The following is a 26,455-nucleotide window of genomic DNA, read 5'->3' as shown; positions in this document are numbered from 1 at the left end:
GACCGGCCCATACCAAACACTGCAAAGAGCCAATTGAAAATAACAGATCATTAATTTCAACTAGTTAACAGTCTCATTAAAATGAAATTGTCTTTCTAGCAAGTTGGATTTTTTTTTTTTTTTTTTAATTTGTTTGTTTTGTTTTTGAAGGGGGGAGCTGTGCTGCAGTTACTATGCCAGCATGTTTGTCTTATCAAATAGTATCAAGGATTCTGTACAGACGGTGTAATTTAAGGTTCAAATTGTCGTGTAACTTCGCCCACCTGAGTAATACAATGAGGTCGGGTGGGTGAAAATCAAGATTGGAGGCTTTTGAAATTTAAAACGCCCACCACTTCAAGCATTAATCAAACAGGCATCAATCAGGAACTATCATTCCAAGATGTAAAATACAAAACTAGAGCTCACTATGCTTTCTCCAGAACATAAAAAAAAAAAAAACCCAGGGGGCGGAATATTTTGGAGGATCCATTTGTGTGTGTGTATGTGTTACGTGTAAGAGAGAGAGTGATAGTACAGTGTATATGAAGGAAAAATGAATCAGAGCTCCATACTGTATAACACTAAGGCATTTAGAGAGGCTTTGTAACTATGTTGCCTTTGAAACAGAAAACACTGACATACTAAACATTCTTTCAGACACCTCTGAATCACAGGGGCCGCACTGCTCCCACAGGATAATATTTACGCAGACTGATCATTAAAGATGGACTTGATTTTGTTGTTGTTGTTGTTGTTGTTTGTGTTGTATCTGTAAAATACCTTTTTTTTTTCTCCTCCCCGCACAACGATGTTGAATTACATTTTGTCCATTGCAACACAGGAACAAGAAAACAGCGGTGCTACCACAACTGCCATTCCTCACACACTCCACTCGTTTAAAAGACATTCCCTCTGAGGGTGTAACTCAAATGAACACACACATCCACGCACGAACACAAACAAACGCACATACAATTCAGGCAGAAACGCAATTATAGCAGTCAGGTGGCCCTATAAACGTTCTATGGCCAGTTAAGTTGCTTTATACTTATAGTGTATCATAGCTCTATACATGGCTTTGTAAAGGAACGGTATAGTAACTCCATATGATGGCAGTCAGGTAGCTCTGGAAGGGTACAGTGACCACAGCCATGTGGGTGACTACATTAAGCGAGAGCCAGCAGGGCGGCTCTGTATAAAGCTATCTCTATAGCCAATAAGCTGACTTTTATCAGGATCCTGCATTATCCAAAGCCTACAAGATGGCTGCTCTATAAAGGTACTATACAGTAGCTCTACTGTACACAGCCAATGCATTCCAAAACAAAGTGCATCAAGGCACTATGAAACAGAGAGTGGCTCCTAAACATGGGAGTCTAAATGACATTTCACATCATATTGACCAAAATAACATGTACTGTAACAGATTACAACCAGACTGCAATGTGATCACCATATTTAGTGGCCTCTTCTGCACTTCTGTTTTGTTCGAAATGTTGATAAGCCCCTATCCCCCAGCAGCGAATGGTCTGAAGTTTGAACAGCATCAGTCAAAGGTAATACAAGCTTAAAGAATTTGCCAAAAACCCACCTGGAACTACTATGAGACGGTCATGAGGCAGAGATATCGGTATGTCTGTTGTGTATACAGAAGTAAAGCACATACAAATAAGTGATTAGGAACATTAGTAGAGGTTACTGGAGAAGCCTCATGAGGATTGGCAGAGGTGAGTTTTCGCATCAGAGAGCACAAGTGTTTATACATCAGTCCAAACCAGAGGTCTGAATGGTCTGTTGATCATAAAGGAGAATACTACACGACAGCAACGATGCTTCTGACCAAATGAGCAGCAACCGAGTGCTGATTCATATTTTACAGCAGCTCTCACACATGCTCCATTATCCTACACTGGTGAGTGGGCCAGATCACGGTAACCTTTAAGAAACAAATACCAGAAAAAAAAATACTGGATGAAATTGAGATTACCATCACAGAACGGCAATAATCTCAATGGGCCGTCTTCTGAAAGGCATGAACCTGTAATTAAATTTGGGACACGAGAGCTGTACAAGATAAATCAGCATTCAGTTTCTGTCTCCTCCTCCCGCAGTTTATCCTAATTCTTAATCAGAAGCCTTTTTTCCTCTTGCTAATTTGGCTATAAAAATAAGACCACATGAAAGTCTATCTCATTTTGGCAAGAAGTAGATATAGTGCATAAATTAATTCATGTATTTTTTTTTTTTTTTAGTTAACACCTAACAACTTCCTTTTCAACCTAAATATATGTTTGGAATACTCATCACTTCAGCAGTTTATACTTGACATTTTGTATAGCTGAAAGTTATTTTTTTCTTTTATGTATTTTTTTTTTTTATGGTGGCTATAACTGGCTGAATGGTCCATAGCCCCTTATGAGAGGCGAATGACAGAGTGGTGAGACTCTGAGATGAGGGAGAGAGCGAGGGATGCCAAGTCCCGCCATCTGTCTGACAAACAGAGGCAAAGGTGGACAGACAGCCTAAACTCTCCAGTCCGGATGTGGCAGGAGGTCTGGGACAGGGAAATCAACCCGTCCTGTTCCCTCCCTCCCGGTGATGGTGGAGGCGGCGGCGGCGGCGGAGGTCGTGGGGTTTTTATTTATTTTTTTTCTTCTCTCTTCTGACATGGCCTCTGATGATCCAGGTGGTCCGGCACCACCCACTCTTCATGTAGATGAGGGTAACTGGCTGAGGACAGGATCGTCCCGCAGCTGTCGCTAAGCAACAAGAACTGAAGCGAGCTGGGTAGCGCGGTACTCAGGGCTTCCGACTTGACGCGATGGGAAGTCCCATTATTACCTATGACTATATCAGGAGTAGGGCATAGGGGCGAAGAAGAAGAGGAGGAGGAGGAGGAGGAGGGTTTGGATGAGTAAGAAGCTTGGGGTGGGCGGGGCTAAACGGCTGGGATAAGTGGAGGAAATGGAGTTAATGTAGTAGAGACAGAAGATAGGGGCTGGCGACGGGATAGAGTAGAACCAGCTGAAGGGCCAGTACGGTGTAGAGGGAGGGCCGGAAGGAGTGGCCCCGTCCGCAGTCTGACGTGTTCTCCTGCAGAGCGAGAAGTGAAGCTGCTGTCACACATCCAACACACTTTATCAACTCTTTAAACGCAGTGTGTCTATGGAAAGCTGTTCTTTCTTCTTTCCCCTTTTTACTAGTTTTTTTTAATGCCTTTTGTTTTCTGTGCATTTTTAATGTTTTTTTCATGTTTGTAAAGGTGCACTGTAAAACTGCATTGAGGTGAGGATGCTTTACACTCAAAACATGGAATAAGGACAAAAAAGTTTAAAGTGGAGGTTTTCGTTGTCAATTTGATGCAGTGATAAATTCCTCATTTATTCATTTATTTTTTTTTTTTTGTCAATCGAGTCTAAATGGTACATAGTTCAATGCTTAATTTTGTATAATGCACCTTTAACGTATATGTGTTGACGCTGGAAAACCAGTTTCCTCTTTTTGAGGTAATAAAGGTCTTCGAAATCTAAGTCTAACTGGCTCATTAGTATTTGTATTCGATTCTTACTTTACTACATGTCTATTTTGTTTTTATTTGTACTTATTTAATAAACATTAGTATTACTACCTCTCATTGCAAGTTGAAAGTGCAATTTTTTTCTTTTTTGGAATGCTTCCCTTCAATTCAAGGTTGTAAATCATAATTTGAGCCAACGATTTCATTCAGCATTTTTAGCCAAAATGTTATATCCATCAAATAAACATATGCACTAATGGACTATCCTGTTTCTTCTACAATATGAAAAAATTGGACAACTGAAATAGCATTATTCACCAAAAATACTGCAATTCAGTGTTCTGTTACTGTATACCACCACAACATTAAGTCTTCTTTTTCTGGAAAGATTCGATTCAAGCATTTCACATTAACTCAAGCCAAAATGTATAATCAGTGCACTGATGCAGTGACTGAATCGTTACACCCTTACTGCAGATTATTAACTTAATAGCAATGGGAATAAATGATACGCTTAAAATTTGTTTTCATTTGAATTTCATGCATATTAGTGCCATGCTGGTAAATCTTACAGTGTGGTTGTTGTCAAAACAGGTGGAGGGTCCTTTTCGATAGCGCGCCACATTCATTTCTTCACAAGGATTATCTTCCTTGACTGAAAACGACACAGTTAAGGAACGGGACAATCCCTACAACCATTTCCCCCCCAATCTTTCATCCTTTCATTCACTTGAATATTGGTGGTTCAACCAGCTCTATACATGTAAATGACATGGCCATAACTTACCCCACTGATAAAAACAGCCTTTACTGCATATGAAATATCAGTGTTTCCACAGGTATGGCAATAAGGTGATCAAATAGTGTGGTTAGAGATCGCCTCTCAGTGTGAAAAAGGATACACTCCTCCTCCTCCTGGGACAGCTTCTCTATCTCGCAGGTGTTGCAGGGTATCTTCTCTGCCACCACAAACAGCAAGTTGGTGTTGTTTATCCTCTTGGCATGAATCAGCCTGCAGAGAGACAACTCTGTCAACAACCCCCTCCCTCCGCTCTCTTACATCACAGGCTCATTTGCTAATGGATCAGCTAGCTTCACGAGGACGGTCTTATAAGGCTCATTTAGCCAATGATATGACCGTTTCATTAACTCCGATATGGTTTAATCATCAGCAATGTTTATTAGCTCCAACAGAACGATAAATCTAGCTTGCTAAGTGTGCCTCTGTCACACTGTTTGTTTGGTGTGTGTGTGTGTGTGTGTGTGTGTGTGTGTGTGTATTCTATCATTCCCTCATGTATACAAACCTGGAGCAGTTGCCGCAATCTTGCAGCATGTTGTAGGAGCTGCTGATGTTACTGAAGTAGTACTGGGTTTGTATCATCACACAACTCCTCTCTTTGGAGTCGAAACCCTCTGCATCCACTTCATCTAGAGCAATTACAAATGCACAGAGACAGACGGCCCATGATTGCATTTGCCATGTTAATAATTTAAATGTGGTTTGCAGATTTAATTCCAAAGGAGAGATCACAGCTCTGTGAGTCCACACTAGGCATCTCCTGTAGCTGTATTTATTCAAATCTGCGTCTGCATTACTTCTTGTCACGCTCCCTCTCTTCATCTCTTTAAACTGCGTATATTGAACTAATTGCACCAAAGCTTAGATCCATCCAGACAATGTTGAATCACAGAATCACAGTGCAACCCCGACCACTTCCATATCAAGATCTAATACAAATGTGGCGGAAACGTCATGATTGGCTGATTAAAGTCACATTGAATAAGTGTAACCGTGGCAAAGAATGCTAATTCTGTTAACATCCTGTGCACATTAATGGCCATACACTGAGCATCCATTTCAACTTCATCCTCAGATTTCAAGTTTATATGTTTTAAGTTAATATAATACATGTTATAAGTTAAACGGTTACTTTAAATGTTGTTGTTCAGTGATTTTCACATGATGGCATGAAAACACCCAATTCATATTCAGTGAAAATGCTTGTTCACCTGTGATGAACCAACTGTGATAAGCCATTCCATATATGAGCTGCTGGAACAAGGACCTGCGAAGAAAGACAGGGCGTGAACAAATTCGATTAGTGCACTGTGTTTTTTGGAGAAAACATGACGTGTAATATCAAGAACATAAGGTATTGTATAATAGGAAATATATTTCCTATTTTTCTTATTTTTATTTTATTTATTTATTTAGAGAGGACAGTGCACATTAATTAACACTGCTGTAAATGTGCCAGTGTTAGCCAGAGGCTAGTTTACAACCGCAGTCCTCCGGCATGATGTTAAAGAACCATTTCTTCGGGTATATTACAGTTGACTTTATTTTATTAGACCTAGAGGCCCTTACCATGCAGCTGCTGATGTCCACCAAGCCAGATTTACAAAGTCTGCAATGGTGGGCTGTAGGCATGGTAAGGTGGGAGTGAAAAAGAAAAAGGAAAATATAAAAAAGATTACCTGTAGTACAGTATGCATGTCATATCAAGTATTTTACACAAGCATAGTATATCAATCCATCCATCCATCCATTCATACCTAATTAATTAATCCAGTGTTCAACGTTAAGTTCTTACCACAAACACTCCTCTGGGTGCGGCGCCCGCTTCGCTGTTCGGCACACGTTCACACACAGACTGGTAGTCAAACGACTGCTTGCGGTTGTAGAAGGAGTTGTTGTAGAGAGCGTACATCAGGTAGGGGTCCACGTCGCTGAAGAACATGCCCACCTGCAGAGGGAAGGGGGGATTCTGGTCAAGCTCTGTGTAAGGATCATCAGATGGAAGTTCATCGTGATGAATCGTTCACAAGTTTCACCTTGTTCCAGTCGTCTTTCTGATTGGACATGATTAGGAATCCACCGTCATCTATCAAATAGCACAGAAGATCCTGCGCACACAAACCACAGATGGAATGTTAGACAAGATCTGCAAGAAATATTAAAAACATTGCTAGATTCAGCTCACTGTGCATTGTGTGGGTCTTGAATCATTTCTTACATCGCTGTTAGCTTCGCAGTCCATCTCACAGCCACTGTTTGGTCCACACTGCCATCGAGAAACACACAGGTCATCAGCGCAACAGCGTAACACTAGTAAAGATGTCCAGTAGAACTAGATGAAAATTCTTGTACAATATTCACTGCAGTCTTTTTGTTACCGTGTTTGAGCCTTGACGGTTGTCTGTATGGTTGCTTGCGAGAATCTTGAACTTGTCCACCCAGGCTTCAAGGTCTAGTTTCACTCCAACCACTGACAGGCACAAGTTAGGAAACGGTTAAGGAGATGGGAAGGGGTAAAAAACGCAGACAGACACATATACACAATGTAGAGACTTGTCCAATCACAGACTAAGGGAGACAAAGTGCTAGGACAGAAAGAGATGCAGAGATATAATTATCAAGTCAAGATTTGTCTCTTTTGAGAACTGGGTCCACCTGCTGGTTTGATGGTCTTCCCTCCCACTGTGATCTCCACAGCGGTGCTAACCAGGATCCCTATGGTGTCATTCTCCGGGTTCAGCAGCTCGTCTCTAGCTGCCAGGAGGAAACAAACAAAGCAACAAGCCAAGAATGGGTGAGGAACAAAGAGCAAGCAGCATCATATGGCTCTGTGTGCTGGGTACTGAGAGCATCACTCACCTGTTCGATAAGGCGCTCGAAAAATGTAGCCTTTGTTGTCCAGACTGCGGCGGTAATAGCTGGCATTAAACGGCTCAGGGTCTTCCTCCCAGGTCTCTGCAGCCCTGAGATTTAAGACCATGCATAGGCTCAGGACAGTGGAGCTGTAAATCTGTGATGTACAACAAGCTGCCCGTACTGCTCACACCTATCCTAAATGTTTATGAACCGTTGAAAATCTTCACAACTTACTACTTTAAAAGAGAATAAAGTGAAAGTCATAATGCAACTAGAGTAAGACGCTGCCACAGTAAAGTCTGGCAAACAGACACAAAACCGTCGTGAGGAGTGAACTCACTTGTTGGGAAACACTCTTGTGATACCTCCATCTGTTGCAGCAAACACAGCCAGAAAGCCGTACCTACATGTCAAAATAAAACGCAATGAGAAAATATCTGAGTGTATCCATAACCCATTGCTCCCAGCGTTGGCTGACACTACTCACGTATTCAAGTCTTTATTCTTCCACACTTTCTCCACCAGTTGTCTGATGATGCCAGTGTCCAGAATCAAGTTGTGAAGGAGCAGATTGTCACCTAAACGTGATTAGAGATGAGCAAACAGGGGACAGACACAATATCTGTTAAATTTACTTCAAATATTATATTGCTTCTGCCTTCAACACTGAGTCTATCGATAACCAGAAAAACAAGTCAGCAGTGCCCATGGCACCTCACACAATTAAGAGTAAACTGCCCTGGGTGTATATAGGCAAAGCACATTGCTGTTTAAAGGTCTGTTGGATATATCAATATCAATGCAAAACACATCATTCCCCAAAGGTTCATCAAGTATGACCAAGCAGTGTTTAAGATACTGAGCGAGATGCTTATGGCCCTGTTGGTGTTACTGGCTCACTGAGATGAGCCTGTAAGTTTCCTTTTGTCAGAGCCACATCTCAACATAAAGCTTCATCATCTCACCCAAGGTGTATCAAAATTGGGCCTGCAGTGTCTGAGACATTGGTACTTGAAGCTTGGGGACTTTTTGGCCTGGTGGTGGCACTGTGGATGGCTGATCAGGTTAATATCCAGAATGCCAGACCCCATAGTAAAAATTCATGATTTTGCCAAGTTTTGGCCAAGCAGAAGCTCAGAAATCCCACGTGACAAACAAAAGGAGCGACAGAAGCCAGTTCTTAGTCCCTTCCCTGATCTTCAGTCGTGGGGCACGATAGCCAGTGGGGAGCCACTTTAAATGCAAAAGTGGTTCCACTCTGATTATTTTTCTTGTATTTTTCCCTTCTTGGGAACCCACTGCCCTTCACCACACTTGGTTGTACTTGCAGCGACCAGACAGTGTATGAGAGAAAAGAGAAAAACTCACATTGTTTGGAGTCAGGTGTCACCTTCTCCATGAGAGCAATGAAGTTCAGCAGGAACTCGGTGTTGTTGTTGGACAGTTCCAGATCATTGCAGTATTCCCTGAGGAGAGCCAAGGCAAATTTTTTTTTAGCTCTGAGAAATAAGGTGAAGACTAAACGTGTATGGAATGCTCACTCTCCCGTTTGCCTCATGTATCCCTTATACAGGGAAAGGACAAAACCACTTTGGGATGCATGAGCCCATATATGCCTTCCTCTCATACTCTCTTATGCAGCATGCATGTCCTGAGTATATTCCAATATGCTGACAAGGCTGTCAGTCAAAGTGAAATATGGATTGGATTGCTGAGCACAGCACTGGCAGCACAATGAAGGACTGACTTTATCAGTGTTTCAGAATAAGGATTGCAGCTCGAGGACAGGAGGGTCTGATAAAAAAACGAGCGCATGCAAAGACGTTCTCATTCATTTTTTTTCATAGATCATAGGATTTTTTTGATTATACTTTATGAAGTACAATATCCATTAAATTCTTAACTTCACACCGCACACAAATACAAACATACTCACAACAAACTAACATGCAGCACCAACGCAGCAGCATGCAAAGGGGATTTTGATGGGACTTGGAAGCGATATTTCAGACTGGACAGATATGTTTTGGTATAGTCTGGGGTAGTTTGTGGAAGGAAAGGAGTGAATGCACAAAATCATATAAAATGTTGAATGTGGAATGATAAACAATGTACTGTGCACTGAAAGACGTGGAGACAAGACCAACAACGGATGACCACCCATGACAGCAAGCATTCACACAGGGCTACCTGGGAGCTATGAATACATGTCCTTCGGACTCAAAACTGTTTGGCAGCAGTGATTCAAAATCTGCAACAGAAAGGGGAAGATTATCTGGGAAGAGCCATGAGCGGAGCAGTGGGGAGTTGTGGGTAAACAGCAGCTGTTCTTCAGAGGTGCAGGGACGCAGAAGGGAGTTTACCATAGCAACACTGAGGAATCATGGGGGAACACCAGCGTTAGCCAATATGGTGCCTAAAATGGAACCTGACACTCAATGGACGACTGCTTTAGTTTCACAAGCACTCACAATCTTTTTGTTTTCTTTTCTTTACCAGTTTGTCATCCAACAATCACTAATTCATTTGGTTTCAGTCTAATAAGCTTTGGATGTCTGAGAACTGACTTACCAGACACAACATGTCAAGAAGCAAGTTCTCAGACAAATTACCCACAATGAGTGCTTTTTTATTCAGGCAGGCATCAACATGGCCAACTATTGCAAGGGAGGTGGGTGGAGGTCCTGATGGAAGTGGTCACCCCTCAGACTGGCAGGGGAGAGGGCACAGTGAGACACATAATCAGGGGAAATGCATTGCATTGTGAAGGGCATGTTGAAGGGCAACTTATTTGAACTGCCATAGACAAAACAAACCAACAAAAAAATCAACCTACACCATAATTATAGCCTCCTATGAAATCCAGTTTAATGCTGTATTTCTGTGTACACAAGAGGAATGTGATGTGTATATATATACTTTGAGAATCAGAATAGCGTGCCCAGGTAGTGTTCCGCCCACAGTGCCGTGCAGATCCGGGTCATGTTTACTGAGGAAGCCGTTGGCCATGCCCCAGGCAGTCTGAGGGGTGAGAGGGGAGGGAGACAAGCTGATGGAGACAGGGATTACAGAGGGACGACAAACGAGTCAGGCGCTGCACCGAGGGGCACCCTGACGCCTGACGACATGAGAGGACCTGAGCGGGCAGGACAGAGCTCAGCCCTGTAGGGTTAGTCTGCAGTCACTTCAGCTATAGATGAGATAGTATGGTAACTAGCAAACATTAAAAAAGGCTTTTTTTTAAAAAAAAAAAAATACCACTTAAGTACAGCTAGCTTCATTTATTCTTACCTCTCTCCTGATTTACCTGACAATAAATTAACTTACAAGTGGTATGCCAGCATCATTATAGCTAAGGTATGGTCCTATAAAAAGAAGACTTAAGGGATGTGTGAGCTTCCTATGACTACACTATAATAATTATAAATCCTTTATTTAGATCTCAATACGCTCTAACTTTCCTATAGCCACTGCGATTAATAAGGGGGATCATTGTTGTTGTTGTTGTTGTTGTTTTTTAATTCAATGAAAGATTCGTCAAAACCTGTGCACTAGCGTGACAATTAGTCAAGACATATCTTAGCTACAAGACATTGTAAGAGAACGATAGAGAGAGACAGAAGAAGACAGAAACAGACAAAAGAGGATGAAAGAAGAACAATGGCAGAAAGACAGAGAAAAAAGGGAAGATGACAATAGAGAGAAATATGTTCAAAGAGATATGGTCAAAGACGGAGTGAGAGAAAAGAGAGTGAGAGAGAGAGAGAGAGAGAGAGAGAGAGAGAGAGAGAGAGAGAGGGAGAGAGAGAGAGAAGGCAGACACAACCCGCTTGGAGCTATCCACAGAAGGGAAAGGATTAAGGGGGGACAAAAGACAAGTTTTAACAGAGAACATGAATATCTGTCTTCCTCGGGTGTGGTGGGTGTTTTGTGTTACTGGAGCAGCGGATACGTGAAGGTGAGATTAGGGACTGGAGGAGCCATCGTGAGAGATGTGGGATCTGAGCTGCAGCAAGAGGGTGGGTGGGTGGAGAGTGAGGAGGAAGGAAGTAAGGAAAAAAGGAGGAAGAGGAGAGGAGGAGGGAGGAAAGGGGGAGGGGTCCTGAAGGCAAGACGGGCAGGAACAGAGGCAAGCAGGCTGGGACAGGTGAGGGTGGGGGGGCAGCAGGAAGAGGTTTAGGACAAGAGGTGTGGGAGGAGGCAGCGGGAGTAGGAAGTAAAGGTAGGGTACGTGGACCAATATGGAGTATACTTGCCCTTGGTGTATGGCACTGTGTGGATCCATCAGAGAAGGAGTGAGCAAGAAAAGAAACAGGGGATCGGGTGGGAAGGGGGGTCACAGACAATATTTTATTCAATTACTGTTTGAATAAAAATATTGTTTTCTCAAAAGAAAGAAACCAATTAAGTCGAACAAGACAAGAGAGAAAAAAGAAATGAAGAGCAAACCCCTTACTTGCAAGAGCAAACAAGAAATGGAACCGACAAAGGAAAAGGAAAAACTTGGAAATTCAGGAAAGGAAATGCAAGGAAACAGTAAAGACAAAACAGATATTGTGGAAGATAATCACAAATTAACCAAAAATCAAAACATAACAGAATGAACCAGGAAAAGAGGGGAGTAACGGGGTCTGTAGAGAGAAAGAATGAGAAAGACAACAGGTGTCCCCATTCAGACCCACACAACCCAAACTCCCACATTAGACAAGCCCTCTGCCCGGGCCGTGTGGGAGTTTATCTACTGAATGATTCCAAAGCTGAGAAACACCTCACAGCAATCCAACAGAAAAACTGAGAAGAAAAAAAAAAACCAAATAAACAAATAAACAAAAAAATACACAGAGGCACACATAACTAAAAGAAATTCCCCAAATCATAAAACTCATCATAAGGAGTGAAAAGCATGCATGTTTTCACAGTTTTTCAGAACATCAAATACTTTGAAACACAGATGCTTCAGAATCATTACTTGGTGGAGAAGAGGCGAGAGCATTTGGCAAAAAAAATAATAGCACAAGGTCACCATTATTTTCACCTGAGTTACACAGTAAAACCACAGCTTTCACCTTTCTGTCATTTCAGTTGTTTTTTTTTCTTCAGCACGTGTGAAGAAAAAACATCACCATTTTACAGCACAGCATGGAGACAGGAGGGAGTAGGGGGGCAATAGAGGAGTCGGGGGACTCCAGGTATGATCCTGCCTATCGGATACGGAAGAGAGGGGGGGTAGAGGTAAGGACGGGGAGGGAGGGGGGGTCGGGGGGCAGAGCCGAGGAGTCCACTTGGACACTCCTTATGATGATGTTGGAGACCCAGGACAAAGGATTGAATAAGAGGGGCAGCGTAAGGTCATTTTTGGGAGAAAGAGAGGAGAGACAGAGAGATAGAGAGAGTGAGAGAGAGAGAGAGAGCAAGAGAGATAGGAGAGAGAGAGAGAGAGAGGCCTCAATTGTCTGCCGGGTGTTCCCTGGTACTTACACTGCACCTGAAGGATCTGGTCGCTCAGGTTGGCCTTGATGTGGTTCTCACTGTATGTGGGCAGTACCAAACCTAGACTGTGGTGATGAGGCAGATGCAGAAAATCAGAAACACATACGCATGCGCAGTACGCCTGCGCTGATATCTGATTATATCAAATATCACAACATTTGAGCACAGCTGATATTTTTTTTACAGTATTGAAACCCCACAGACTGCCGCCCAAAGTCGTGAGACCAGAGTCAGACCAAAGCATAACAAATATGCAAGGCAACGGTTTAATACGGAGCCCTGGTATTTAAAGGACATTATTCTGAAAGGTGTTGGAAGTTTGAATGTGATGTTTGAATCAGTGTATGCAATTATTAAATGTATTGTAACAACAGGATAACCATGTTATTTCTGCAGCTGTAGCACTAAACTGCTTCTTTCATTTAATATTGACTTTTGTTTCACTTATTGTTTTATTTAACTTCAATCAAAATTCCCTATGCAAAATAGGGAATTTTGATTGAGCAGTTTTGAAGTTTTGCAATTCATGTACATAAAATGTTTTATTTTTTTTTTTTATTTTTTTTTATTGAATTTTAGGTTGATGTTGGGATGAGTGCGTTGGGATAATATCAAATATTGCAATATTTCAAAGAGACAATATCGCATATTAAGTTCTGGATATTTCCCAAACCAAATGCACACACAAATAATCTCTCACACGGGTAGACACACATTCTCTCCCACAAATACGCAGACACACAGACAGGAATGTAAGCAGTCATACTGAAATTCAAGTGAAATGATGAAAGGCTTGAGACAAATGTTCCAGATTAAAGGGGAAATACCATATCAGTCTGTCTCTGTAACATGTCATCTCTGCGCCCTCATGCAGTTTGATCTGCGCTGGTGAATATTTACTATTTTCTCCCAAAGTCAGAAATCAAAGAGAAAAAAAAAAAAAAAAAAGTCCCGCCCCTTAATCTGGGGTGTCACACAAAGCTAAAATATAGCTCCATAAGAGGATTAATTGGAACAGGGGGAAAATACAGCTGCGACCTTATCAGGTTCAAGCTGACATCACCGCTACAGTATCTATAACATAAAGCCAATGCAGTTTTCAAACAAATTCAAATATCAGACATTGTGTGCGAGCCAACAAAGTCGGGCTCCCATGTATTGTCCTGTGAGTCTAGCTCTGGTTTCCATCTGTGGGAAAGAGTTGTTTATGTTGAGGAGCACTGATTGCACTATCACAGGCCATAACTGTAACATATGATAATTCTTAAATACAGTGGAATTTCCCTTTGAGCTAAATATTAATAGAATTGTGGAGAGGAAGCCTCATATGGCCTGTCCCACAGCCAGGACCAGGCACACTGCCAGCGGATACAATAAAAAAACACACATCAGGCATTCGTAGGACTATTGAATATCATAAACTGTAATTTGCCTGGAGAAAATGTCATTATAACGCAACCTCAAATGTTCAACCAAGTTTTGAGATGAATAAACCATGCAGTTAATTTGTGCTTGGGGTACTGTTGTGAATTTTATGAGAGAAGGAATAAGGTTCCTTCATTTGGGTGTTTCAGATGAATCATTTAGTGCGTGTGCAGAAGGCAAATGAACAACTTGACTTTAATCAGTAATAGGTTTTAGTCTATTCCCATCCTTGATAGATGGCAGCTATATTCCTACATTTACACACACGATTAGCTGATGAATAACAGCTGTCAGCCACGCGTCTCTGAGACTTGTGTGATATATTTAACTCAAAGGGATGAATCAAGGTTGCGTCACGGCAGTATCAAAGTTGGACTTCACTCACAGGTTCAGGTTGTGCAATCTTGTGGTCTGAGGTCAGGTGATGGATGTTTGATTTTAAACCTACCTGTAGTCGGTGCCCTCCACAGGTGTCCACGTGTATGTGCGGATGGCCTCGTCGATGTACCTCTGTTGTCACACAAACACAAAACAGGCCCGGGTGAACATCGCTGTCATGGCCTCGACACAAATCTCTCACTATAATTGGAGGGAAACAACTGATCCCAGAGTACCGTGTGAGTCTGATTCAATATATAACACTATTCTGGAAGGTGCCATTTTGGATCATGATTGAGTCTCATATATTGATGACTTGCCTCATCAACTGACTTAATGAGCGTCTTGATTTTCCTTTGCCCTGGTTTGCCATCAATCATCTGTCGACGGATCTGAGGAGAGACAGATGGTATAGTGTGTGTGTGTGTGTGTGTGTGTGTGTGTGTGTTTGTGTGAAAAGGCACACAGAGATAAAGAAAAGGGAACCACCATGAAAAGACGAGCGGCGTAATCACTAAATCGGACAAATGCTAAATAAATATGAGTTGCAACCGATGAACAAATCGTGTCTCTGTTGTTATTCCTACCTCCTCCTTGTTGCTGTCCTCCAGCTCTGCGTCCAGAAAGTCCAGAGTGACGGGCTCCCTGAAGTTAATGATCTGAGCAGAGAGAGAGAGAGGGAGGCAGGGAGGACGGAGGGGGAGGTTTGGCATAGTCGTCAGGAATAATATCCAAACTTAGCTTGAGAATCATAAGTGCAGAGGCTCCTACGATGTGGGGCAAGGTTCAGCATGATTCCTACCTTAGGCTGTAGGTTGGGATGCAGCAGCACATAACCATTTGGGTCAATGGCAAAGGTGTAACCATTGGCTCCAAGCTGCAGAGATAAAGGGATGACATGACACTGTTGTCTGTTGAACACCTCCCATCCCCACTGCCTTGTTGCCTAATGAGCATTTTTGCATTTTAAACATGTTTCATTCACCCAGGGGTTACATAATTTTCTCATTCCTATTGATGAAAATGTTATGAAACAAGAGAATTGTGTAAAAAAACACCGAGCCATAGGCGATGACTGTTGTTCAACAGAGAAAGAGTGCAGTACAGCCTTTTGGCCATCGGGGGCAGTGCTGAACACTTGCCAAACAGGATAGAACATATGTTATTATATGTTGGTCAGTGAGGCTGAATGCTATAAAATGATCACTACCTTTCATGACAAATATTTACCAGAAACTAGACTATTACTGTTATTGTTACACGACCCAATATTTATCATGGCGACATAATTATAAGCTGGCGTGAAATTGATGGTTGTAAAATTATGGCAATTTCAGAGGGTTTCCACTAGAATAGCTAATGCTACGTTCTGTTGACTGGTTGCATAACCGGAGGGGAAAAAAATCAATTCTTTTTTTATCCCTGAATGGTTCCAGATTTCATTTATCTAAGCACATAGAGATGTGTTTTTCTTAACCACCATCTGGTGATTTTCACCAATGCACAGTAACAAAATTAGCATCATTTAGAGAGCTGATTATATTGAAAAGTCCCAATGACTGCGGTTAATTTTACTGTTTAGCCCAGTTTAAGTGCTCTACGTCTCCCCCTGCAGGTGGCCTCACATATTCTTGAGTGAGTGGAATATTTCCCAATAGACTATCTCTGATGTAACCCTGCAAGTGAAGTTAAAACATGAAAATCACCAAAACTGGAATTACCATGTTTTCATCTGGCAGTGACAATGTGAGTCAATAAACATAAATATGCAAAAATCAGGAAAATGACACAGAATGTGCGGCATGCTCACTCTATACGTCGGTGTCTTCTTTTTGATTTCGCTGATTGCAATATCCACTCCCATGACTCCAAGGATGAGCTGGTTCTGTGTGAAGAACACTCAGCAATTAGTATTTTATCCACAAACACACACTGCTCGCTCTCCCCAGTTGTGCCATCAGAGCACCACGCAGAGCTAAGGAGCTGTGTGCCGAGCACTGAGAGCATCTCCCTACCATCTGTGACTGATCACTTTGTGTGCAATCTGAGTAGTCCATTTATTTACAGTCTATCTTAAACTGAGTCACTTTGCTACAGTATCACTGCTTTAAGCCTGCACGATAAGCTCAGAGTAAATACTTTGGTCATGGATCCTGAGAGCTTAATGCCTCTGTGCCCATGGATGATAATGGGTACTGCAGGACACAAGCTGTTGTGATGTCTGCTGTCACCTCAGGGGGGAGGTGTTGCCCAGAAGAGCAGCAGCTGGGAGGACGCCATTACAAATGACTGATGATGGTCAACATCAAAGAGATGGAAAACCCTAATATCCTCCTGCTACTCCAAGTCCCGCTGGGTTTAGCATCACATACGTGCATCCATGCTTATTCCTTTCCTAGATAGCCTTAAACACCTGAAGAACAGTGATAACGCCAAGCTTTTGATTGTACCTACATTCATAATAAAGGGGAAAGATTCATTAATAGCAGGGATTAGCTGGTCTAAAGAATCAAAACTTATTTATTTCAGTCCAAAGTACTGTAATGCAGTGTTGCTTCTACCTGAGAGTTGCCCCCATCAGCAGTGAGGTTGAAGACTGGCATTGTCCCAGTGATGACGAGACCCAAACCCTAATAAAACACAGCATTACATTGTAACTTCATCTTATTTAGTGTCTTTATGTGATACATAATTATATTACCAGTGAACATGAGGGTGTTAATCAATCTATTAATCAATCAATCTGAAAACTGATACAGGACTAGATTCTGTTGTTTAGATTAAAATAACAGTAACTAGCACTAGGAATTTCACAGAAGTAAGATGTAATGATAAATTCTAATTACTATTGTAAAAAAAAACAAAAAAAAAAAAACATGACTGACACTGTGACCAGTTTCTAAAGCGGAATTTGCTGGAAACTATTAAAAATGATGACAGCTGATAATTTACACATCAAATGTAGCAGAAGAGGGGTGAATAATGAAACATAAGATTGGAGAGTAACATTAACTTGCAGGTTATATATATATTTATGGGCAGTCCATCGCAAGCTTTCTTTGATATTAACTGAATTAATTGCTTTTCAGAGATGTTGGTTAAAGTCGTGTCTCACCAGAGCGTCTTGGTAGACATTTGTCCACTGGACCTGCTTGGCTCTAGGCCCAGCCAGCACCATGGGACGACCCAGGACATCCAGATACTCCTGAAACGGCAGAAAAAACACACGCTTGTATGAGCAACCATGCACATATAAAGCAGGGCACAATGGACAAAATCAAACATCACAATATCTTGACTATTTATGCTTTCATAACCTATTTACGCATAAGATTTTTGCTAAAGTTATTAGCAATGTGGATATGATGATCAGTCAGGTAGAGGCAAATAACAGAACAGCTTCAACAGTCTAATAAGTTCAGAAAACTGCCTCTCTTTACTGTAATGGCTCTTTGGAAATCCAGGAAAAGACAACAGTTATGCCATATCACAATATTACCATATCCAAAGTCTAGACAACATCTGGGCTCATATCACAATATCGATGTAATATCAATATAGCGCCTATTATGTGACACTGCCTTTGGGCACAAACACATACACACAAACACACATGCTCTATCTCTATTTCCACCACACTTGACCCCCCATCACACCCTGTTCCTCCCTCTCGGCCTGTGCCACAACACTGACACAGAAACGCACACAATCAAACACACTATTACTTTATAGTGCTTGTCATGTACAGGCGTTAAAACAGAGAGCTGGAAGTGTATTCCAGCGTTCATCTGTCATAAAACTATAAGAGCCTGACCAGCCTCCTCTCTGTCACCACATAAACCAGTGGGCCACCAGCAGCAGCAGCATCCCGGCCCTGTGGAGCCATAAAGCCTGCAGTCCTCAGCCACTCAAGGCCGTTTTTCATCATTATGAAGGAGCTATTAAAAACACATTAGGAGTGTCAATGGCACGACGTGCAAACAGGCCGCTCTCCCAGCGGCTCTACTGTCAACTCAGCGCTAGAATGTCCCGCAGCATTTGTGAATAGGGGTGAAGGGTTAAATCTACTAGTAATATATCATATTCACTATATTCTCTTTTCTATAGAAACACTCCATGGAGTCCAATACCAGAGATGTTTTTTGTAATCACCTATTGATCCACATCATTTTGGAGTCGGTGTGTAATCGGTGAAAAGTATTGAGTGGGTGACCCTGTGACACACAGTTTGGAGGAGAAAACCCTGCGGATTTACTTTCCAACATCTCCCTGTGCTTTCCAGGGAAGCACTGATCTCACTGTGAGCCAACCAGCAGCCTTGTTTTTGTTGTAATAAACACCGCAGACAGTGAAATGAGTCTCATTAAAATGACTGTGTATAGTTTTGCCAACAGCTCTAAATTTCTCCTCAGTATCAAATTCAGCAGTTGGTTACTTTATAATGCTGATTGCTTGCCCCTGTGTGTCAACTAACACAATATACTGTAATATAAAAATAGGATCAGCAGCTCTCTCTGGGCATCTATTTTAAAAACAGTAGCCATTCTCATAGCTTGACAAATTTCTATCCATTTTACACTAGAAAAAAAAAAAAAGGAAATGTTATTGCAAAAGATCTGACCCTTGCGCCATCACCCTTTGTGTATCCATCCCACATGCACAAAGGGGAGCCCAGTATAAGCACACAGCTATTCCAGTATTATGCTTCTGACCGTTTGTTTTTCATCGCCTGAACACTGAGGTGCTGACAGCCGTAACCTATTCTATTATTAGCTCAATAAAAGTCCGGTTTAACGCGCCACAGGGAGATATTCCATCAGGACAATGACAGCCAGACCTTTTCACGGAATATAGGGGAAATTTTCCGCCTGGCTAGAACAATCTAGGGAACATAAAAAGTCAGCAACCAGAGATATGTGGTCCAAAGGAACCACAATCATAAGGACTCCAGCTAAAAATTCCAGCAGCATCTCTGCATATTGATTAAAAAAGGCTGGCTTAGTAACAGCTACACTCGCAGACAGTAAACTCATCAACACACACACACCTCAAGGCTTAGCCAATGCTTTTCGCCACTTTAATGTTGCACACGCTGCACTCGATGCTGTCTAAACCCATGGACTGGGCCTGATCGAGTTGAACATGGTGGTCACAGCCAGTTAGGGGGAAAAGCTTTAAACCAAATAAATAAAGAAATAAAATGTCGAGCGCTTAAAAGCCTGACACACAAAACCCCATAAAATATACCTCTCTTTCTTTTCCAAACTACTCCACCCTTCCTCAATGAACGCGTGAATCAGGATTATATGAATAATGTACCATCTGATAGAGCTTATTTTGACATAATGTCCTCATCTTTGTCAGGTGAGACGGCGTGATGAGTGCGCGACGTTGAAGGGCAGAGTGCGGTTAAATAATGGAGGGCTCTGATGTGTCTTCTGTGCCTATATAGACGGCTGCAGTCACCCACCTGCAGAAAACCTATTAGAGTAAGTGGCAGTTCTCAGAATATAAATATGCCAGAGTTAATGGAACAGCTGACAGTCTATTCTGGGACCCGATGGCTCAGTGGGGTTTGGGGTTGGGGGTGCGGTAGGAGGAGAGGGGACAGGGAGGGGTGTGCAGCCGCCCACCAACCCCCCCCCACCCCAGCTACTGAGTCAATTTCTACAACTGGAATGAGGTTATCCCAAGGGCCTCTAGAGCCTCATAGTGCCTCAAGCGAGTAGAAGGGGTTGGCAGTGCCACGGGTCTGTGAGGAGCCTGAGGTGTGTGTGTATGTGTGTGTATGTGTGTGTGTGTGTGTGTAGAGAGAGAGAGAGAGAGAGAGAGACAAAGAGAGAGAGAGAGGGGACTAGATTAAGCAGCGCAGCCGCTCTGAAAGCCTTTATCTCACAGAGCTTCGAGAAACACTCTGAGACGGACTGGAACAATGTTTGTTATCACTCCATCTTCCAACTCTGTCACTTCCTTTCTACAGTCATCCAGCCGTGCCGCCTTGTGCCCTTTTGTTATGGAATATAGGCATATCTATCTATCTGCATAATTATCACCAAAAGCAGGCATCAACTAAGAATGAGCAAGGGTGAACTTACAATGAACTAGCACGCATGCTGAATAACAGTATGCAGTTGATTTTCATATAAATGCACACTGTGGCATATGTATGCACTTCATCTCACCTGGGTGTTGATTCTGATGGCGCCAATCGATGGGATTTCAAAGTAGTAACCTGAAGATGAAGAGAAGAGAAATAATGCATTATAGAAAGAGGAGCGTCCCATCCAATCTGCCCCATGTCCCATGTCTGTAAACGCTGATGTTTGGTCACAAAGTTCAAGAATGAAACAACCGCATTGCCTTCAAAAGTGATCTGTTTGTAAAGTGAAATCAAATTGTTTCCATGTAATTAAATACATGTAATGCCATCAGCGCCGAGTGACGACGCTGGGTTATACAGGCACAGTGGGGCTTTTGGCCATTGACCTCCACTCTCATCATTGTGCTGTTAAATGTAAATGTGGAGGCTCATTGGGAATGCTGAGCCCCAGGCGCTGCTGCTGATTAGGAATGGAGGAGAGTGACCGGCTGGGTCAATAACCACGCCGCTCCCCAAGTTATTAAAGCCACGAGTGTTTATACAAAGAGCCACGAAATGGAGACAACATCCCTAGAATGTTAAGAGGCAGAGATGGCTCTCATTATTTTGATATATTATGCATTTTGCCACAGCGTTTCACGTTGAGATTCAGCTTCTTTGTCTCATTCGTTTTCGTGTGCATGCATGCAGGCGTCTCACGCACACATGCACACACATTTGTGCACACACACACGCGCGCGTGCCTGCAGACACACACACACACACAAGCACAGAGATTTGCTATGGTTTTGTTCAGAGCAGTAGTTTGTTCCACTGCTTTTTGGCTGCTTGCCAGGGAAGGTGGCATCTGTGGTTGAGGGGCAAAACACAGCAAGAAGTGAGGTGAGGAAATCAAAGGCAAGAAGTAGGGATGTAACGTTTTCCCCACCATGAGGGTTAACAACATACACCCACTGTTTGAAGGGCTATTATGAATTTGATTATTAATGATTTTTTGTGATTTGCATAATGCTTCAGCACCATTTTGCACTCATTTTTCCCAATTTCCTGATTTCATCTTAGAAAATTACTATGCCATTTGGGCATGTTTTAAAGCAGGCATTCACAAAGAGCGGCCTGCGATCAGTTAAGGCAACATGACGAAGTGCATGCGTTATATTTGGTCCAGATCCGATACAGTTTTAACAAAACCTACAGCACACAATACTTTGCCGAGTCATGTTTGACTTGCGGGACAGATTTCGTCATCATTGCAGGTATGTCAGCCGGTTAGCAAAATGGAGCAGACGGGGGCCACTGCCCAATAAAACATTGTGTCAGTGCGGAAAAAAAGATGTTTCAGGAGAGACGGAACAACTTTACTTTGTTGTACGTCACAGTAAAGTGATGTGCCTAATCTGCAAGCAGGAGAATGCAATGAACATGGACTTTCGCATAAAACACCACTATGATACCAATCATAAAATGTTCATGGGTGAGGAGCACACAACTAAGCTGGAACAACTGATCAACAAGGCTTACCTGTCCAGCAGTCAGTTTTCACAAATCTTTTAGCCTCATTAACTACAAATTCTGTTTATCTTACATTGCAGGCCTCAAACCATCCACAGAGCATACACTACAGACATGTACCTTTGTCATTAAAACATATACAAAAACACAAATGGGATTTTTTTCCTCCAGAAAACACACACAATTCACAACAGGCCTGACTTTTACTCTAGAAGAGGCTATTAAAGAAAAGATTTGTTTTGGAATTATTTTGTTCTATTTTTCTGGGGTCTGTTTTTATTTTCTGTTTTTTTTTTTTCAATCCAGTGTTGGGTCCTTAAATAGGCCCTCAGTCATCAAAACGCTGACAAGCCCTGTTTCAAAGTTTAGTTTGGATTTTTACTGCTACAGTGACATTTGCTGGTCCATGTGGGAGTCATACATCCACCAAGTTTGGTTCATAAACTCCTTCCCTGTCACGAGAATGAGAGCTTGACCGAGACTGTACTGCTCCAAAATGAATGAAGTAGATATAGACTGGAAAACAGCACTACTGGTGTCCAAAATAGCATAATTGTTTTCTGCCATAAAATAGTTCCATCATTTTGGACAACAAGAGGCCTGGTAAGAGCACTGAAAGTGACACCAAAACAAACCCGTGCTGTTGTGCATCCTCAAAACAATGTTTCAGCGATGTGCTGTCTCTCAAAACGGCGCTGTTTTCCGAACACTATCTGCTTCATTCATTTTGGAGCAGGATACTCCCCGTGAAGCTCTCGTTCTCACGACAGGGAACGAGTTAACGAACCAAGCTTGGTGGATGTGATACACTTGCATAGACCCACAAATACCAATATGTGTAAAAATCCTAACGAGCACTTTGAGACGAGCACGTGCAATAGCCCATTTTGAGACATTTAACTGCTAAGTAGACAGTTTTGAATATTATATATTAAAGATTTCTGCTGAGAACTCATATGTCTGAGGTTCACCCACTAAGCCTATGTACCAAACTCCATGGTATAATTAGAGTATGTTTCAACATCACTTCCACTGCAGGTGTTCATCTCGGATTTTCCCAATATTTTACTTTTGGCTAAAAGATTTTCAGCACCACTTTGTGAAAGTACTAGGCTCACCCCATCAGCACACACACACACCAAATTTGCAGCTTTTATCCTCCATTTCACCCATTTTTTCCTTAAAGATAATTCCCCCTACTAATTTCGTTACACCCTACAAGTGAGCATGGAGAAACGGTTTATATGTTTTCTTTAGCCACATGAAAGGGAGCCTCAGCCAGGAGAGAGTCAGGGAGGGGTTAGCTTCTTCTTAAGATGATGCTGCAGTTCAAACTGAGTGAGACAACAGCGAGTATCACAAAGTGGCCTAGATGTGTGTGTGTGTGTGTGTGTGTGTGTGTGAGAGAGAAGGGTCTGTGTGGGTATGTGTGTGTGTGTGTGTCTTTCTGTCCCTCTGTTTGTTCGATGTGTGTATGTCATGGGTGAAGGGCTTGGGGCCTGAGGAGGTGTCAGGACAGTGTCTCTGTTTGAGTGTGATACCAACGAGTAATAAGTATTGAAGATGTGAGAGGACAGCTCCACAGAGGCTGGCGTGTCAACACCATTGTCTTATGTTGGCACAGACCATGGTAATCATCACAGCAGTGAACAGCGGAGAGCATGTTGGCACAGAGGCGTAATCCTGGACTTCCCTCAGTCTGACAGGGAGATGGCAAGGTAATCACCCAGCTAGCAGGCTCCTCCTGCTAATTAATAACAACTTCTGGGGAGATACTTCTGAAGCACTCGGCTCCTCTGGCAATAAGCTAATCAGCGAGCAGTTAGCCGAGGCTTTACACAAAAAGCTAAAGGAAGCTTCAAGTGATGGCAATATTGAGGAACAATCGAAAATCAAGCCACGAGGAGAGGAAGCAGAGGAAGTGAGGCATGGTTATGGGTCGAAAATACCAGCATGTTTAGCATGCAGCATGAAGTGGGATGGGCATAAATGAGCTGAGTCAAGCTGAGATTCACAAGGACACGGGGGCTGATATGAAAGAGCAGCTGAATTATATGCTGTGGATCATCAGACTGTTAGTAGGACTAACTGGGCTGTCTGTTTGCTGAGTAATTTCAGGGTCCGTGACAGCTTCACACGGAGAGAATACTGATACGAAGATCAAGGGAACACCTGAATTAACCTCTTCAGTACTGCTGGTCTTGTCGATGAGTTCAACACAACAAAAGCATGACTGCACGACTGAGATTTGCTCTAACTTGATGATTAGATTCTAGTGGAGATGCCAAGGTTTACAAAAATACCCAATATGTGCTGCTGAATTACAGGGAAATGTGTGTAAAATGATGCATAAAACTCATCCACGTATTTTCTACTTGATGTAATGGTGCAGCCAGAAAACAATGCCAACTTGAGTTTGAATATTTCACTCCACATAAGCTTCAGCCAAGTGCTGCAACCACCAGATAAAGAGCATATACGTGTCATTGTTGTACAATATGGAGCAAAAGTTTTTTTTTTCTAACTTTGAAGTTACTTAAGAGGAATATGGGAAAATCTTTCCTCACTGATGGGTTTGTAACAGTGTCTGTAACAGTGTTTTGTGCTGTAATTACATTTCCACTTATCAGAGAGACATCATGGTCCACTCTAATCGGCATTAAAACAGCACTTTATTTATGATTGCACTGGATCTCAAGCACAGTTTGTCTGCAGTCAGTGCTCAGTTGGTATCTGGTTATTGCCAGATCAATATGGTCAACATTATGCTCCTCAGACTAATGCAGTCGCTGCTGGTTGTTGCGCACCCTGAGGCATCATGGTCCCATCAACACAAAAATGCAGCACAGACACACGCCCAACCACCTCAGCACAAACACCCAGCCCACTTACCTTTATTGGCACAAGCTATCCACTGCAAAGGGGTAACATCGTAGTTGTGCTGGCCAACAGAGAAGGTGAACACACGGACCTGATGTCGAAAAAGAGAGGGGCGACAGGAAGAGAGACAGAGAGAGTGGCGAAAGTGATAAATCACATGAAGAAAATGCCAGAAAAAACAGCCAAAACTGCCAGAAAGCAAACTTCCTGCAGAGACAGCTATTGGAGCGAAACAATACCCCCACAAACCTCCTTCTGGTCAGCAATAAGTTCACTGTCATGTGACTTCCACGCACAAATCCTCAGCAGCCAACATTAGATCACGTCACTAGTCAACTCACAAGCCTGTCTAACGCAGAGCCACAGTGAGAGAGATGTCAAACTGTAGATTACTCCTGTATGACAGCAGCCGTCATGAGGGAACTGGATAGTAATGGATATGAGAATAAATATCAGTGGGGCTATAACACAGGAAAGAGAGAGGTGCGGGGGTGACAGAATGACAGCGAGAGCAAAGCTGGGACACAAACGGAGCGCGTGTCTTGGCCGTAACTTTTTAGGCTCTGATGATAAAGTAGCTAATTAGTCAGCAGGTCAGAGCTGTTCACACCAGCAGCAAAACAACAAAGAGACAAGAGCGACAGAGAGAGAGAGAGAGATGAGAGAGGACAAAAGAGATGAATCACAGGAGGGGGGAAGCCAGGGGGGAAAAAAAGCAGCCAAAATGGACATGCAGGGAGTTTGGACAGAATTTGGCTGCGGCACGCACAGATTGGACCACTGGCATTTCTATAAGCCGCACCAAAACAATGGCTTCTGCTGTAATGAGATGTGTTGGGCGAGAATGTGGTGAGAGACAGAGACAGGAAGCGCAGAAAGGCCCGGTAAAACAATTTCTGGACATGAACGATCTCCTGCATTGGCAGAGCGCAAATAGATGAATAGATAATTGCCTTATGGGGACAGACTCACCGTTTTGTTGGGCCAGTTGTACTTCTCAAAGATGTCCTGTGCACGATCCTCCCCACCATCTGTAAACATCATTATCATCTTATTGCAGTTGGCCCTCGGGGCACTGCTCTCCTGTGGAACACGGAGGGAGACAAGAGGGAGGAGAGAAGAGGGAGCGAGGAGAGAGGGAGTGAGAAAGGTTAGCTGCAGAAGGAAAATATAATAAGAAAGGGGAAGGTGTTCATTCCAGGAAATCACTTAAAAGACCAACTGTATTATGTGCACACAATGTCTGTGCGCATTAATCCTTGTCAGTCAGAGAGGGTGTGTGCGTGTGTGTGTGTGTGTGTGTGTGTGTGTCTACGTTCATATACGTGTGCATGCTTGTGTGCACATATTTGGTTGTGTTTTAATCATCCAGGACTGATTGCTGATGGTTAACATGCAGAACATTCAGTTGCCTCGTGGGGAGGGTGTAACGTCTTTTCACCTTGAGGATTAAACATTAAAATCTGACAAACATTATTGCACAGCTTCCTGCTGAGGCAGAATACCTTCATCC

The 26,455-nt window shown here is 42.6% G+C and overlaps 1 protein-coding gene across 2 annotated transcripts in view; it reads right to left on the bottom strand.

Moving 5' to 3' along the window:
- Positions 1 to 132: 132 nt before the first annotated feature.
- cacna2d2a (calcium channel, voltage-dependent, alpha 2/delta subunit 2a) overlaps positions 133 to 26,455 on the bottom strand; it is a 157,015-nt gene continuing 130,692 nt past the window's right edge. Inside the window, exons 12-38 of one of the 2 annotated variants that reach the window (XM_030051220.1) lie at positions 25,915 to 26,025; positions 24,955 to 25,033; positions 20,633 to 20,682; positions 17,566 to 17,655; positions 17,012 to 17,080; positions 16,261 to 16,335; positions 15,253 to 15,327; positions 15,038 to 15,109; positions 14,771 to 14,842; positions 14,521 to 14,582; positions 12,636 to 12,712; positions 9,348 to 9,408; positions 8,526 to 8,623; positions 7,645 to 7,735; positions 7,498 to 7,560; positions 7,161 to 7,264; positions 6,957 to 7,055; positions 6,680 to 6,771; positions 6,520 to 6,567; positions 6,338 to 6,409; positions 6,097 to 6,249; positions 5,871 to 5,923; positions 5,513 to 5,568; positions 4,807 to 4,930; positions 4,402 to 4,511; positions 4,072 to 4,154; positions 133 to 3,075 (exon numbers count right to left, since the gene is read on the bottom strand). In XM_030051220.1, the coding sequence (XP_029907080.1) occupies positions 2,953 to 3,075; positions 4,072 to 4,154; positions 4,402 to 4,511; positions 4,807 to 4,930; positions 5,513 to 5,568; positions 5,871 to 5,923; positions 6,097 to 6,249; positions 6,338 to 6,409; positions 6,520 to 6,567; positions 6,680 to 6,771; positions 6,957 to 7,055; positions 7,161 to 7,264; positions 7,498 to 7,560; positions 7,645 to 7,735; positions 8,526 to 8,623; positions 9,348 to 9,408; positions 12,636 to 12,712; positions 14,521 to 14,582; positions 14,771 to 14,842; positions 15,038 to 15,109; positions 15,253 to 15,327; positions 16,261 to 16,335; positions 17,012 to 17,080; positions 17,566 to 17,655; positions 20,633 to 20,682; positions 24,955 to 25,033; positions 25,915 to 26,025 (2,262 nt within the window). In that variant the 3' untranslated portion in view covers positions 133 to 2,952. Of the gene's footprint in view, positions 3,076 to 4,071; positions 4,155 to 4,401; positions 4,512 to 4,806; positions 4,931 to 5,512; positions 5,569 to 5,870; positions 5,924 to 6,096; positions 6,250 to 6,337; positions 6,410 to 6,519; positions 6,568 to 6,679; positions 6,772 to 6,956; positions 7,056 to 7,160; positions 7,265 to 7,497; positions 7,561 to 7,644; positions 7,736 to 8,525; positions 8,624 to 9,347; positions 9,409 to 10,902; positions 11,429 to 12,635; positions 12,713 to 14,520; positions 14,583 to 14,770; positions 14,843 to 15,037; positions 15,110 to 15,252; positions 15,328 to 16,260; positions 16,336 to 17,011; positions 17,081 to 17,565; positions 17,656 to 20,632; positions 20,683 to 24,954; positions 25,034 to 25,914; positions 26,026 to 26,455 lie in introns of those variants that run through there. The other variant, XM_030051221.1, reaches the window with a different exon arrangement.

This window comes from Myripristis murdjan, chromosome 5 (assembly GCF_902150065.1).
Source record: "Myripristis murdjan chromosome 5, fMyrMur1.1, whole genome shotgun sequence".
Classification (NCBI taxonomy): Eukaryota; Metazoa; Chordata; class Actinopteri; order Holocentriformes; family Holocentridae; genus Myripristis; species Myripristis murdjan.
This window is presented reverse-complemented; position numbering and strand designations above follow the sequence as displayed.